At 46.5% G+C, this 14,830-nt stretch overlaps 4 protein-coding genes across 9 annotated transcripts in view; 1 reads left to right on the forward strand and 3 right to left on the reverse strand.

Annotated features, from left to right (window-relative positions):
- pgap2 (post-GPI attachment to proteins 2) overlaps positions 1–677 on the reverse strand; it is a 22,179-nt gene extending 21,502 nt beyond the window's left edge. For all 4 annotated transcript variants that reach the window (XR_013279859.1, XR_013279855.1, XR_013279856.1 and 1 more), the window contains exon 1: positions 438–677. The gene's annotated coding sequence lies outside the window, so the exon portion shown is untranslated. The remainder of the gene's footprint in view (positions 1–437) is intronic.
- Positions 678–1,042: 365 nt separating this feature from the next.
- Positions 1,043–4,252, reverse strand: LOC144006520 (early growth response protein 1-like). The gene is made up of 2 exons (XM_077505398.1): positions 3,124–4,252; positions 1,043–2,329 (listed from the first exon to the last, which is right to left on the reverse strand). The coding sequence occupies exons 1-2, from the start codon at positions 3,302–3,304 to the stop codon at positions 1,347–1,349; spliced, it is 1,164 nt and encodes a 387-aa protein (XP_077361524.1). The 5' UTR covers positions 3,305–4,252; the 3' UTR covers positions 1,043–1,346.
- Positions 4,253–4,705: 453 nt separating this feature from the next.
- Positions 4,706–5,991, forward strand: hspb9l (heat shock protein, alpha-crystallin-related, b9-like). The gene is given in 2 exon segments (XM_077505400.1): positions 4,706–5,106; positions 5,109–5,991. Coding segments are annotated over 2 exon segments (819 nt in total). The 5' UTR covers positions 4,706–5,025; the 3' UTR covers positions 5,847–5,991.
- Positions 5,992–7,321: 1,330 nt separating this feature from the next.
- On the reverse strand, positions 7,322–14,225 carry fam53c (family with sequence similarity 53 member C). Of its 3 annotated transcripts, none has more exons than XM_077505629.1 (5): positions 13,913–14,225; positions 11,727–12,006; positions 11,313–11,370; positions 9,434–10,404; positions 7,322–8,889 (listed from the first exon to the last, which is right to left on the reverse strand). In XM_077505629.1, exons 3-5 carry the CDS (start codon positions 11,317–11,319, stop codon positions 8,551–8,553), a joined length of 1,317 nt encoding a protein of 438 aa, XP_077361755.1. In that variant the 5' UTR covers positions 11,320–11,370; positions 11,727–12,006; positions 13,913–14,225; the 3' UTR covers positions 7,322–8,550. The 3 variants fall into 3 exon arrangements, with proteins under 3 accessions (XP_077361755.1, XP_077361756.1, XP_077361757.1); XM_077505630.1 differs by having other exon boundaries at positions 13,882–14,225; XM_077505631.1 differs by lacking the exon at positions 13,913–14,225 and adding an exon at positions 13,284–13,828.
- Between the last annotated feature and the right edge of the window lie 605 nt (positions 14,226–14,830).

Raw genomic sequence — 14,830 nt, forward strand, 5'->3', positions numbered from 1 at the left:
TAATGATAATAATAATAATAATAATAATAATAATAATAACAATAACAATAACAATAATAATTGGATTGTTCTCGCTCTCTTTCTTTCTTTCTTTCTTTCTTTGTAGTATTATTGTCGTTCCAAGGAAGATTTTAGAATTTAGGATGTGGATGAAGCATTACAGAACATCTTTTTCGAACGCCACGCTGGCGCCATCTGCTGACCAGTATGTGAAATGCTCACTGTGACAACTTCCGGCAACGAAAAAAAAAAAAAAAAAGGCGGTTTTTCGATTTGTGTCTCCTGTCATATCCTATTTTCGTTACTGAAATAAAAATTTAAACTAAAACTGTAAGTACGACTTTTATTTACCCGTTCCAGACAGAAAATCAAGCTGTATTTCAATCAATATTTATTTCTGAAGATAGAGAAGTGAGCAGCAGTAAAACGAAACTTACCAGTTTGTTGCCACCATTTACAAACAGACGACCGAATGGCTTGACATGATTTTCTACTGCACACTGCTGGGGAAATGCTACGAAGTTAATTAACAAGACGCCGAACAACATTTTGCGTGTACACCAAACAAACAACACGTTCAACGTTCTATGTTACATAATTAATATCAGTTAAGGCGCCATTTTGAACGTCGTCATATTACTATTTCGAAGAGCAGTTCGTTCCAACCTGTTTGCACTGTTTTGTGTTGATTTTGAGCACGTTGTGTGCGCATGCGCAATGCAAACTTAAGCAGGAAGCTCCATATTTGGGCATAAGGATATCCGCCGCAGCAGGAAGAAAACTGTATTTGGGTTGAAGGTCTTGGAGGGTTTTTTATTTATTTATTTATTTATTTTATTTTATGGTATTGTCACTGGCTGGAGAGACAAAAATGCATTGTGATTTTATTTTACAGCAGAATTGTTTGTGTTATGAATGCTTAGTGTTTCCCAACCTAATCTGCTGTCTTCTCATTCATTTATTGGTTATTTTCAGGAAATAAAATACCCCCAAATTATGTATAATTTCAAAGTGTTCCAGAGAGTCAATGAAGATCACGTGGTACTTTTTTTTTTTTAATTCCTTGTTCTGTGATGAAGAAAATACATTTGGTATCAAATGCATGTGAACATATAAACCTACACAGTAGGTAAACAAAATAAACATCTGTCCAAAAATATTCATATGTGTACATATATTTACATTCAGTTCACAAAATGTGTTTGATTGTGGCATTTGTTTTTAATCATTTTGGACGAACTGCAAGGTTTCAACAGTTTGATGATCATTTTTGAGGGCCCGTTTGGCGCCGCTTGCACTTGTGACGTTTGTGAACAAAATTGAACCGTCAGAGGTCCGACTTCAGGTTAGCAGATGTTGTGAAGCGAAGCCATGCCGGGCGGCCGCTCCGACTGGGGGGGCGAGGAACAGCTGGGGGAGGGGTAGAGGTTGGGGTAGCTGGGGAAGGAGGCGGGGTTAAAGACGGACGGCGAGGGCGAGGACGAGCCGTGAGCCGGCGAGGAGGCGACGGCGGGAACGGCGGCGGCGTCGCGGTCCCGCCGCCGCTGGTGGATCTTGGCGTGCCGCTTGCGCTCGTCGCTGCGGGCGAACTTGCGGCCGCACTCGGCGCAGGCGAAGGGCTTCTCGCCCGTGTGGGTGCGGATGTGCGTGGTCAGGTGGTCGCTGCGGCTGAAGCTGCGCATGCAGATGCGACACTGGAACGGCTTCTGGCCCGTGTGCACGCGCACGTGGCGGGTCAGCTCGTCCGAGCGGGAGAAGCGGCGCTCGCAGCCGTCCGCCGGGCACGCGTACGGACGCTCCTGCGGCGGCGCCGGCGCCTTGCCCTGCGGCTTCCTCTTGCACGCTTTGGCCAGCTGGCAGGCGGCGCCGGCCAGCGGCTGGTTGGCCACGTGCGAGGAGGAGAAGGCCTTGATGGTGGAGAGCGGCGTGAGCGGCGGCGGCGGGCGATTGCCGCCCGGTGACATCACAGCTTTCCGGTCCCGGTTTAGTAGCTCTGGGTCCCGCGACTGAGGCAGAATGTAGTCCGGGAGCATGGGGTAGGCCGGAGGCGGCCCCTGCGACAGGAACGGGGCCGTCGGCTGGGGGTCGAGACCGTTGACGGAGCCGACGTCGGCCGAGACGCAGCTGAAGCTCGGCTGGCTCGACGACGACGACGAGGGAGCCGCGACGCCGACTAAACCGCTAAAGAGGCTGAGGAGCGGCTCAGGCCACAGGCCGCCGGCGGACGCGGGTGACGGCTCGAAGGTGAAACGGCCGCTGTACGCCAGTGGGGGGACGCGTGGGGTCAGCGGGGAGAGGTTCTGCAGGTCGGCCAGTTCCGACAGAAGGTCTGAAACAAGACGCAAAAAAAACAAGATCAGAACAGCACCATTGTGGCTATCCCTTCCCACGACAGCAAAAAAAAAAATCCACTAGTAATCTGTCAACACCCACCCAGAAAGATTTGTATCAGCACTTTTTTTTTTCTAGTAGACACAAGGGATGTAACGATAACGGCAACATCGTAATATCGTGATATGAAAACTGCCACAATATATGATCGTCGCCATGTCACGATATTAAATGCAGCACATCTGTTCAAAAAGTCGGGTCGATTTCCATTCGTGCAGTTGTAGCACCCTCTGGTGGCTAGTTTTTGTAGTGCAGGTTAATTTTTACAAGGAATGTTTTGGCCCTTATACGTTTAAAATCCACACAAATGGTCAAATGAAGGGGAATGTAATACACTCAATATGTGGAGAAATACAATGTGTTGCATGAATTAGCAAGTGCCTCAATATATTTATATATTTTTTCATAAATAATATTTTTTTATTGCTGTATTAGCTCTTTTTTTTACCACACTTTCTGATCTCAAGTTGGTTGGGAATCACTGCTCTAGAAAATGCGGCATGTGGCCCAAATCTTATGTAATATATGTCAATTTCTTTTTAGACATTACTCTAGTTTGCTCGACTATAGCAAACAGTGCCGTGCATTTAATGACAACTTATTGTTGATTACCGACATTGCGTCACACACGCGCGATGCGTTTACTAACACTCGGACACAAGAATGTGCAACACGGGAACACGCAACACAACTTATTTCGAACGCACATGAAAAAGAATCGGAGCCACCCACCTCCCAAGTCCCCGCTTTCCCCGCCCAGCAGACCTCCACCCTCGGCGGCGTTCTGCAGGAGCTGCTGCAGCTCCTCCAGCTTCGGGTATCCGTCCAGCGGGGACAGGACGGGCGGGAAGGCGGCCAGGGGCTCGGAGATCTGCAGGGCCGAGAGCAGCATCTCCGCTTTGGTCGCAGCCATCTCTCTGGGGCTCGGCCGCTCCTGGCGCTGCGGGGCACCGGCGCTCTGGCTCCGCTGCTGCCCGGGGAGCGTGCGGGGAGACCGGGCTCGCTTCTTACTGGGGCTCGGACCCTCCGAAGAAGCCAACGCGCTTTTGGGTCTGGTCCGGGATCCCAAGGAGAGTCCCGGCGAACGGTTGAGGTGACTATTTTTTGTAAATGAGGGGACGCTCGTTTCCGGTTGGTGTTTTGACTTGTTGCGCGCGGTAAGTTTAACATGAGGTCCGACAGGATTCCTTAGTGCGGCTGGCTTTATATAGACTCGTGTCGTGACGTAGATTACCAAATAAGGCGAGGCGGAAGCCCATATTTGGGCAGAGCCGGGACTTTCCTGTTACTTTGCCAGGAGTCTTCCGGGTATTAGCTTCTTTTTTTTTCCCCCTAAATGCTGAATTACCTTCGCTACCAAATTTCCGCCCATTTCGTAGGCGACTATAGGCAAATATTTATAGTAAAATAAAACGAAACTATGTTATATGTCTGGGGGCGACGCTGTAGCTGCTAAACTTTTGTCAACCGCCATGACCGGAAGTGACGGAGCCACGTCAACAACTCGGATTTGGCCTACATCGCCTGACTCGTTTTACGTCATCACTTCCTCGGGCCATATATGGGTGTCTTCCGTCTGTAAACCTGACCTGGGAGGGAGACTCCTCCCCGTTTATGTCAGCACAGGGGAATAAAAAAATAAAAAAAAATACTGACTGCAGTTTAACCCCGTATTCAAAATGAAAGTGTTTGTCGCGTAAAGCAAAGTTTTGTCATGACGAGATGGCAAAAAAAGAGAAAAGAAAAAACGGTTAATAATACTACTACTACTAAATAAATACATAAATAAACGTTTCTCAAAGGAAGAAAAGAACTGACCACCTCTCGCATGTTACTGTGCAAAAATCCATCCATCCATTTTCTTGACCGCTTATTCCTCACGAGGGTCGCGGGGGGTGCTGGAGCCTATCTCAGCTGGCTTTGGGCAGTAGGTGGTGACTGAGCAAAAAATAAAAATAATCCAAGAATAGCCTGCTAGAATAATTGTACTTTATATGGCGTTATTAATGTGACGAACTAACATTGTAGGTATGTTCTGACTCCAATTGAACGTGTGAATATGATTAGTTAATCACACCTTCACACTAATAATAAATCTCATTAGTTGTTTATTTTGAACAACCACATAGCTTAGTATTTCACTCAACTGGCTTAATGGGAACACTAAATAGCATTATGTTGCAGTGCTACTTGTTTTAAGAAAAAAACAAAACAGAATTGTACTTGTTAAGATTATTTTAGTAAACGAAAACTAACAAAAAAAAACTAAAACCTAAACTTCAAAAATAAATTTTGTTCACAAAAAAAAAAATTAAGAAAAAAATAAATAAAACTAATACTGAAATTAACTAAAACTAAACATTTATCAAATAACTAAAAATAAAAACTACCAAGACCACCCTGAAAACTAATTAAAATGAACTAAATTTAAAAAACAAAACGAATGAAAAACTAACAAAAATGAAAATTCCCAAACTATATAATAACCCTGCTCACCACCACCGCTACTTTATAAAGCCGATGACAGAATCTGGCGTCGGAAATAGAACAAAGCAGCGACATGTTGGCATGCGGCGTGTTGGCCTGCGCTGCATTTAGCCTCTGAGGCACACGAACGAACGCGCACGCGCCGGAATGCTGCTGGAACTTTCCGTCCGGGCGTATATATATATAAGCAGCCAGGGACGCCCCGACATCAGAACGCTCCAGACGCCCAAGCTTGCGAGGATCAAGAAGCAAGAAGGAAGCACAGGATGTTGTGCCCCAGCGTCTTCCAGCCGTCCGCCGCCTTGAGGCCCCTCATGGACCCCCACTGGCCCATCCGCAGCCTGTGGCCCGAGACCAGGCCTCTCTTCTACCACATTGAGCAGGAGATGCTGCGCCACATGCAGGAGATGAGGAACAACATGGAGTACATGGAGAGGCTGCAGCAGAAGATCTTCGAGGAGATGGAGCACAGCGCGCCGGCGGCGGCGGCGGCCACGTTCGGGCCCATCGCCTTCCGCCAGCTGGGGCCCGAGGGGGGCAGCTTCGCGCTCAGCCTGGACACGCACGACTTCTCCCCCGACGAGCTGTCCGTCAAGCAGGTGGGCCGCAAGCTGAGGGTGAGCGGCAGGACGGAGAAGAGGCAGGAGGACGGCAAGGGGTCCTACTCGTACCGGTGTCAGGAGTTCAGGCAGGACTTGGACCTGCCGGACGGCGTGGACCCCGAGACGGTCACCTGCTCGCTGGCGGGCGGGCGGCTGCAGATCCAGGCGCCGCGGGAGAAAACGCCGGCCGGGGACGGGAGGGAGCGAGTGGTGCCCATCGAGGTCGTCCCGGCGCCGGCCGTCGCCGCGGCGGACTCCGAGGTCGGGAAGGAGCGAGTCGTGCTCATCGACGTCATCGCGGCGGACGCCGCGCCGCCATCCGGTCCGTCCTCCGAGGTCAACGGCCCCTCAAACGCAGAGAACTGACATTTCCCACCTGAAGTCATCTGATGGACAGACTGCAGCGTCCTCGCTTGAAATAACTGATGGTTCACAACTTTTATGAACATTCCTTTGGTGTGAACACGCCGTAAGAGCTACAATACAAAATAAATAAAAATGCCAGTCATAACTCAAACGGTATGTTTTGTTTATCCCTTTCATATACTATCAATGAATTGCCTTAAATTATTACGTTTTATAGCCTTGACAATCTCTTCTTTAAATACAATTGTGTCGACATCATTTAACCTTGCCCCTTTGCCTTTGTAAATACTTAAAAAAAATAAACCATCCAGAAATACAGATTCATAGTAAACAATACAGAATCTTGAGCAATAGCGTCGCGAAGTATTTACCAAGGTGCGTTAGCACACTCTAGTGGATGAAAACGGTAATGTTTTACTATGCCGTAAATCCAACAAACGTGAAATATAGCGGCATTAGTTAAACAATAAACATGACTCTACGACGAACCTCGTTCCCTTCCCAACCAGGTGCTAACGAATAGTTTGGTGAATTATTTAACTTTAGTTTTCTCAGTTTTTTTTCTGACCATGGAAGACGGCGCTATTAATGGCGGTACGTCGGTTAACACGTCATTTCCTACCGGTTCCTGAGACCCTTTCCTGTATCCTTCAAAATAAAGGCATACCTATATGATATCACAATAAAACAAAGTATTTCTGCAATACAAAAATAATAGCAGTCATTTACAGAGACCGCACTTTGTAACAAGCTTTCTATTTTCTGATGTTTTAACCAGCACTTATGAATCATGTTGACAATAAATTAAAAAAAAGAAAAAAAAAAGCACTGAGTCACATTCTATTTCCAACAATGACGGATGACGCCGTCGAGAACATTCTTTCCCAGCATGCCACAGCAGCACTGTCAAGTTATTTTTAAATGTGGCCTCATTAGCACCGTAAAAGTGTTTTCTAACATACTGGAATGTGTTTTTGTGTTTTCACTTTCATCCTTAAATCCAATGTAAAGATTTCAACAGTTTGTGCGTCATGATTTTAATGCCGCTCCTTTTGTTGTGCCTAACTTGGCCACCAGGTGGCAGTATAATACAGTCATTCTTCTTCTACTATTACTTTAAATGACTCAGTAAGATGCTGTAATATTAGCCATTTTCGTATAGGATAAAATAAATAGTTTCATTTTATTTAAGTTTAATTTAAGTTAAGTTTATTAAGATATAAAATCAAATTTCAAATGCGAAAATAAAATGACCAACAATTAATAATTTAAAAAAAACAACTGTTCAATCGAATATACTGGAAGGTATCTGTTGACTATCAATGCTAACCGTTAGCATGTGAATGGTATTTTCCATTATGTCATCAAAAAGCAATGTTTGGTTTCTTTACATACATAATCGATATTTCTCTTTTGTTTTATGTTATGCAAACAGAGTCCTCGGTTACTGGCGACAACAAACACGCACACACATGTTCATTGTAAAATAATTCTCAATAATTTATTCACAAACTGCTTTTCAAATTGCCATGTTGTCACTTTTTTTTTTTTTTTTAAACACATACAATAATAGTAATAATAATAATATTAAAAGACGAGTCTCTCTTCTAACTTGTCCGTAATTGCTCGTTGTCCTTGGTGCTCAAGCGTCCCGTTTTAGTCACCTGCTCATATGCCCGATCAGAAAGAGGAAGAAAAGTAAACATCCCAAACCGACTGAAGGACTTCAAATTTGGACAGAAACACGCCTCCTTTTCTTTTTCTTGTTTTTTTTGGTCTCCATTTTTGATTTACAGGATGTTTTATTAAGGCTCATGTTGACTGAAAGGAGTGATGTTGGTGGGGGGGGAATAAATAATAATGATGTATTCCTTTAGTAAGATTCTTCGATACAGGCCTAAAAATTGATATTCCCAACAATGAATCTTTATGATTGTCCTTAAATTGGTCTCATATTTGTCCTCCAGGTGAGCCTTTTTTCTTGGGTGTCATTTTGTAACACACAGTGAAGGTGAAAAATATGAACGCACGACAGCATCAGTGGCTACTTGGCAGGAACAACGATGCTAACGCAGCTCCGGTGTGCACCTGAACGCATCGCCGCAATCATACGGCTCAACTTGTGATTTTGTTTTTTGTTTTTTCTCCCTCATTAGTGCAAAAAATGTGCTGATCTTCCGTGAATTAACTCTTTGTCGGCCCCAAATAATGCCAATGTGCAGCAAATTGCAATCTAAATCAAATCTAAATCTAAATTAGGGCTGTCAGTCAATGGCAGTTTTTAAAGGGATACTCGACTCATTGAACAATTTTCAGCAGTGAAAAGTTCATATTTTGTCCGATTTTGTCGTGAGATTTCCGAGCAGCCGTGAACGCGGCACTCGAGTACGTTTGTTTTGAATTTGTCTGACCTGAAGCTTCGGGACGGACGGAAGCGACGGCAGGCCGGCGATGTTTCAGGTGGACGCCGGAAGCGCGTCGGGAGACTCGGCAGCTGCGGAAGACGCAGGAAAGTCCAAAAATCTGGCTGGGAGGCGGAGTCTATCCAGCAAGTAGTCACATCATCACCGTTGTCGTCTAACAGCTTCGATTTCGTCCAATCGGAAGGAGGGAAGGAAGCGAGTGTTGGAATTGTGAAATCAAAGCAATCTGATGGAAAGTAAACAAAAACAAAAACAAGGCGGGCCTTCCGTTGACAAACCCGTCAGTTTTCCTCGATTAAGTTCAAGTCCAGTTCTGTACAATCCCTCTCGAAGACGGCCTGCTGCTGCAGCTGCTGCTGCGCCGATTCGCGCTCGTCCGCGTCCTCGTCCTCGTCGCCGTCGTCGTCGTCGTCGTCGTCGTCGTCGTCCTCGCGGCACTCCTCGTCGCTCTCGCTCAGCGGGCCGATGCTGGACCTGCCCAGACACTCGGCCGGCGAGCACGAGCCGCGGAAGTCGCCCATGAACGACTCCATGCCGATGAAGAGGTCGCCGCCGCCGCCGCCGCCGCCGCAGGCCAGCCTGCCGCCGCGCTCCAAATACTGCGGGTCCATGCTGCGGGTCTGAAAGGAACACATCTGTTAAAAAAAGTCCGGTTGATTTCCATTTGTGCAGTTCTAGCATCCTCGAGTGGCTAGTTTATTAGTGCAATTGAATTTTCATTAGGGATGTTTTGGCCCTTCTTTGTTTCAAATCTGCTAATTGTCAGATGAAGGGGAACCGAATTTGCTTGTGAAGCAATAAATGTGCGCTTGCATTAGCAAATAAGTGCCTCAATATCGCCAAGCACCTCACAATATCGGGATAATTATCATATCGTAACCTTCATATTGTGATATCGTATCGTGATGTTTGGATATTGTTACATCCCTAATATATATCACCTGTTTTCTGAGGTTGGTCAGCAAACTGAGCCATGATTGGCTCTTCCCTACTCCCTCAGCACAGGTGACATCATCATTAGTTGACAGCAAGTTGAAAAATGACTTTTTAAAGGTATGAATTTTTCATGAAAAATAATGAAGTTACCACATTCATTCAAGACAAGATATGAACTTTTTACAGCTGAAAAAGGCTCAATGAGTCATGTCAGGACTGGGACCGTACCTGAGTCATCTTGGCGAAGTCGAGGACGGGGCGGGCGCAGGGTCGGTCGGGGTCGCGGCGCCGCTTCAGGCCGGGCTTGAGCAGCAGCAGGTCGCACGGCTGCGAGTGGCACCTGGGCAGCTGCGGAGGCAAGCTGCGGCGCAGGGACGACGGCGTGCTGCACGCCGAGGAGGGCGAGGCGGGCACCGGGGCCCCCGCCGCCGCCCCGCCGCAGCCCGGCGGAGGCGCCGCCGCTTGGCTGGGGGCGGGCGGCGGAGGCAGGAAGGCCGCCGCCGCCGCCGCCGCCGAGTCTCTGATGAGCACGGGCGAGAGGGAAAAACGGCGCTGGGGGGGCGGCGGCGGGTGGAGCGGCGAGGGCGACGAGGAGCACGAGGACGGCGAGGGGAAGAAACAGCAGCAGGCTCCGCCCCCCGCCGCCGCCTCGCTGGGGTCCCAGGGGAAGTTCCAGGGCAACGGCGAGTCGGGGGAAAGCGCCAGGCTGAAGAAGGTGGGGCTGGACGACGAGTGCAGGGACGAGTTCAGGGAGGAGCTGGGGGCCCGCAGCGGGCAGGCCCCGCCCCCCGCCGCCGCTGCCGCCGCGCCCCCGCCCGCCCCTCCGTGGCACTGCTGGCGACTGACGGGGGTCCAGACCCGCGAGGCGCTGGGCCGCCACGTGTAGCGGCAGTGCGACAGGTCCTCCGGGACCGACAGAGAGCGGCAGTGGCGTTTGGGCGGCGGCGGCGGAGGGGGCGGAGGGGCGGGGCCCGGGGGGGCCGACGCCCCCGGCAGGGAGAGCTCGGACGCCGAGGTGCTGGGCGCCAGAGGCCGCTGCTGCTGCGGCTGAGAGGGGGGGCCGTCCAGGGGGCCGGCGCCATCGCCGAGGTGGACATCGGGCGGCACCAGCGGCACGGGGCCGGGAGGGAAACTCGAGCTCAGCAACCCCCCCTGCAGGCTGGACTTGGAGGGAGGGCAGAGCTGCCAGTAGCTGCTCTCTGAAGAAACGCACACAAAAACATTTACACGCCACGATTATTTAGATTCCACAAAAAAAGAAAAACAATAACTATACTGGACCACAAGAGAAAAGTAGCAATCTTGCAAGATTTTTTTGGTCAAATATACTTGCAAAAATAGTCAACATGTAAAAAAATCAATTCAATCAATTCAGTTGAATGAAGTGAGACATTTTTCTGTCCACTAGATAATTGCTTTCATTTTATTATTAACATTTATTTTATTAAATAATTATTTTATGAACAAATTGATTTTTATTTTCAATTGCTGTTAATTTCCTACAATTTGAAGAAAATATTATTATGGGATGTTTAGGTCTTTGGTTTCATAGCAATTTCATGTATCAGTATCAGTGAAAAAAAAAGTGTTATCCAACATACCTATTTCTTAACATTATGACCTTTTCATAAAAAAGCAAATGCAAATTATATTTTCTTATTATTTTCCCTGTAGAAAATAAATGACTATTATTTCTAAAAAAAAAAAAAAATGCAGATACTGTTCATTATTCATGTAAAACAATAAAATAAAATAATTATTATTTTCCCTGTAGAAAAAAAATGACTATTATTTCTTGAAAAAAATGGAGATACAGTAATCATGTAAAAAAAAAAATAAATAAAATAAAATCTTATTTTTTTTCTTAAAATAATAAGAACTCTAACTGAAGATTACAAGTTTTCCTAAAAAACAAACAAAAAAACCCCTTTTTTTTTTTTTTAAAGACTATGACTTCATTGTTTTAATTTTAAAAAACGACTTCACTCTCATAATTATAGAATATTTTCTAAAAAAGTCAAATACAACTTTGTATAATTTGAATTTGTGTAATTTAACAGCACTTAATGACGTTGTCATGATTAATTTGTTGGCGAAGGTCACTCACCAGGCATCAAGCCATCTGGGGGCCAGCAATCTGTCAGGGTTTTCGGGTCCAGCAGGGACTTAGCACACAAAAACAAACACAAAAATGAAATAAACATTCAAACTTTTGTGTCGGAAAACGCGTCGTGATCAACATTCACGTCCCCTTCGGGAAAGAAAAGCGCTCTCGTGTTTGCGGGCAAATGTCGCGACGGGACTTTGAAGGGACGTCAAATTGCGCTGTTTCGATTGCAATACGTTAAATCTTTTGCAAATGTCACGTCACAATGTTTTGGAGTTTGTTCCTTCAAACAACCACGCGGCTTTGTTTTATTTTTGGATCTAATCGTCTGATTAATCAGGTATCATTATTATTTTTTTTTAAATCGGAAGAGGCTACACAAATATCCATCCCGATCAGGCCCCCGCCACTCACCAGGTCCGAGACCCCCGGCTGAGCAGGGTCGCCTTCCAGACTTCCTCACGTTCTCCACCAGCAAGGCGACCACGTCATGGTGGCGAAGGCGGCGGACGGGAGAGGAGGGAGAAGCGCCAGTCGCCGCCACTTGCCGTGACTCGTGTCCGTTCGGGGGGAGGGAGGGGCTAGTAGCTGCAGACTCCTCCTCCTCGCACCTCCGGGCCAGGTAGCCCCGCCCCAGCCTCACAAGGACAACATGGCCCTCGTCTTGGTCTGCCGGCGGCCTCGGGAAATCTGCCTGCAGGGGGCGGAAGCGGCCACGTTCATTCAAATGACTCATAGAAATACGACGAGTGATATACTGACTTCCATCTGTGATATGATGACGGTATGATATTTCTGTACACAAATACAGTGATTGGGCCACAGCGGTAGAACAACCAGGATGCACTTGGAGATGAACGATACATCGAAAAAATATCGATATCGCGATATCGGCCTGTGCAATATGCATATCGCAAAAACATGCAATAAGTTTGATTTGGAATTTGATGCTTTGATCTGAATTTGACCAGTCAGACTGTCAGGTTGACCTGTTTGACATTTATTTAAGCGAAGACACTCAGTTCAAAGGTCACGAGGAGAGGAAGTGACTGATACAATTCACTACTGCACCCTCTGAAAAAAAAAAATCCCCTCCTCACCCTCTCCTTTTATTTGGTTTCCACGCCCCTAGTTCCAATCCTAATAATGCAAATGCAAAACATATTTGGAACACAGTGTACTTAACGAAAATGTGCACTGCCGTCCAATACTTGAACCTTATCGAGAGGTAATTACAATTAATACATTGAGTTGGATTATTTTACCACATGAAGAAAATGTAATTCTTTGTGTCATTTCTTTAAGGTACATGTTAAATATCGCAATAATATGGATATCGCTATATTTAGCAACTATATCGCATATTTTTCCAATATCGTGCAGCCCTTCCGTATATGACATTTTTGTCTACAGAACGACTATAACAGTACTGCAGATGATTTTTCCACTTGTGCCTTCCAATCCTGTATTTATGGGCATACGAGTAGAATTACTTAGGTGCAGTCGTCGATTAACTGTTTTATTACTGATGTTTTTTTTCCACTACTGTATGACATCTGATAATTTCATGGCACTAATATGAATGTTAGCTTATATAAAGATTTGAATGTTTATATCGAGATGTGTGGCCCTCTTTTGAGATAAAAATCAGTGTCTGATGTTGACTCCAACTCAAGTGCTTGTCACTGTTTGTTTGTTTGTTGAGATTTAAGCGAGGATACCAATGGAAATAAACCCGCCCCATTGAGGCCGCCTCAGCTAGCTCGATGCTAACGCTTCCCATTGTTTTCAACGGAGGATGCTACATCTTGCTAATTGTCGCTCAAGAGGAGCGTAAACGCGACGGTGTCATTTTGAGCCCTTTCTTAAAACGTTCCACGGGAGAAGACGATTCACAATAAATATCATTTTTAGGTGCTTATTTAAAAAAAATGTGTAATACGACGTTGTTTACGTGCTCACATAACGTACCTGAGCACTCCGCTAGCTATAAATAACATGTCATCTCGTTATAACTTTCAAGGTCGACGCTGGGTAACGTTCGCCTGATGAACTGTCGGGAAACAAGCCGACGAGCTGTTATTTGCGCCCGGCCTGGCCCGGCTGGCTGCCTGCCTGCCTGTCTGCCACACACGCCCCGGCCAGCCGCTGCACTGCGGGGCTGGCTAGCAAGCAAGCAAGCAAGCAAGCGAGCAGCCGAACCGGCCGCTACAGCAAAGCGAGCCCCGCACTAAGCTAGCAGCGGTTAGCCGCAACTGTAAATATACGACGGGGATGCTCCCATCCGCCGTCGGAGAGATTTGCTTTTTTTTTTTCTTTTTTTTTTTAGCGTGTCAATAAAGACCAAACAGTCACAATGAGCATCCTCTCTTGCGTAATTTTACGTGCATTCGGTTTAAAATGGCAGCTGGAGTGAGAGTGGGGGGGGGGGGGAACAACACGACGGGATGCTGCGGGATGGATATGTCCGGGCTTGTTAGCTCCCCCTCCCCTCCATCACCAGCAGCACCTCCACCCTCCTCTCACCCCAGACGGAACCGCAAAACAAGCGGGCACGTTGCACACTCACCGACGCATGGACGGGTGGATGGCGGGCTTACCTCGTCGGACAGCCCCCCCACCCCTCTGCGGGCGCCTCGGCCAGTCCCCGGTTACTCGGCGTCTTGACCCAGCGTGATGAAGGAACCGAACGCACCGCTACAACCCGCCGCCGCCGCCGCCGACCACAGCATCCAAAAAGCAGCCACCGCAATGAATTGTCGTCCGTGCACCGTGCACGGGGAAGGCGTCCCCCAACAACCTCCCAGTACGATCGATAGCCTGTGGCGTCCGATTATTTAAAACATGAATAGAGATTTGGACGTGCACACGAGCGGCGAGGCATTCATAATAACATTTACGTTGGCAGCGAGTAGGGAGGGGAGGGGGGGGGGATGAGGGGCGGGATTTGACCCCCCCCCTCAGTATAGCATCACCTGCCATTTATTTACATTATTTTAGACTTTTTAAAATCCACACGCCAACTGTACCAAACTATTTTTTCCCCCAGAATCATGCTTTATTGGCCAACTATATTAAAACCCAAAATTTTTTCTTTAGTTGAAGCCTCTACTACAGCGCAAAAAAAAAAAAAAAAAAATTAAAATGACACAGTTCAGTAATGTGATGGAGTACACTGAGCATCAGCAAATTCATTAAAAAAAAAAACTAAAAAAATAAGCCAGCATTTCTCAAGTTTTGCCTCAAAGTGGCACAATAATTAAAAAAAAAAAAAATTGTATAGGTGTATTTTCATTAAAAAAAAAACGAGGCGGTTTATTCTCACACCCAATTTACTCTATCAACATTGACATACTGAAATGAAGAAAAAAAAAATCACAATCCATTATAAAATATTGCACATTAAAATGTAAATCCTTAACAGTTAAGACTAAATGCAAATGTGTACTATGCTTAAGTTAAATATGAACTGCACAAAATAAAAGCTATACCTTACTGGATATTTTTTTTTTTTTTTT

Source organism: Festucalex cinctus, chromosome 18, assembly GCF_051991245.1.
Source record: "Festucalex cinctus isolate MCC-2025b chromosome 18, RoL_Fcin_1.0, whole genome shotgun sequence".
Classification (NCBI taxonomy): domain Eukaryota; kingdom Metazoa; phylum Chordata; class Actinopteri; order Syngnathiformes; family Syngnathidae; genus Festucalex; species Festucalex cinctus.

Bases quoted from the DNA above. Each gene is read 5' to 3' on its own strand.
- LOC144006520 (XM_077505398.1), bottom strand. From the start codon at position 3,304: ATGGCTGCGACCAAAGCGGAGATGCTGCTCTCGGCCCTGCAGATCTCC. The intron at 2,330-3,123 runs GTGGGTGGCTCC...GTCTTGTTTCAG, and splicing joins GGAAAGCGGGGACTTGGGAG to ACCTTCTGTCGGAACTGGCC.
- fam53c (XM_077505629.1), bottom strand. The intron at 8,890-9,433 runs GTACGGTCCCAG...TGTTCCTTTCAG, and splicing joins ACTTCGCCAAGATGACTCAG to ACCCGCAGCATGGACCCGCA.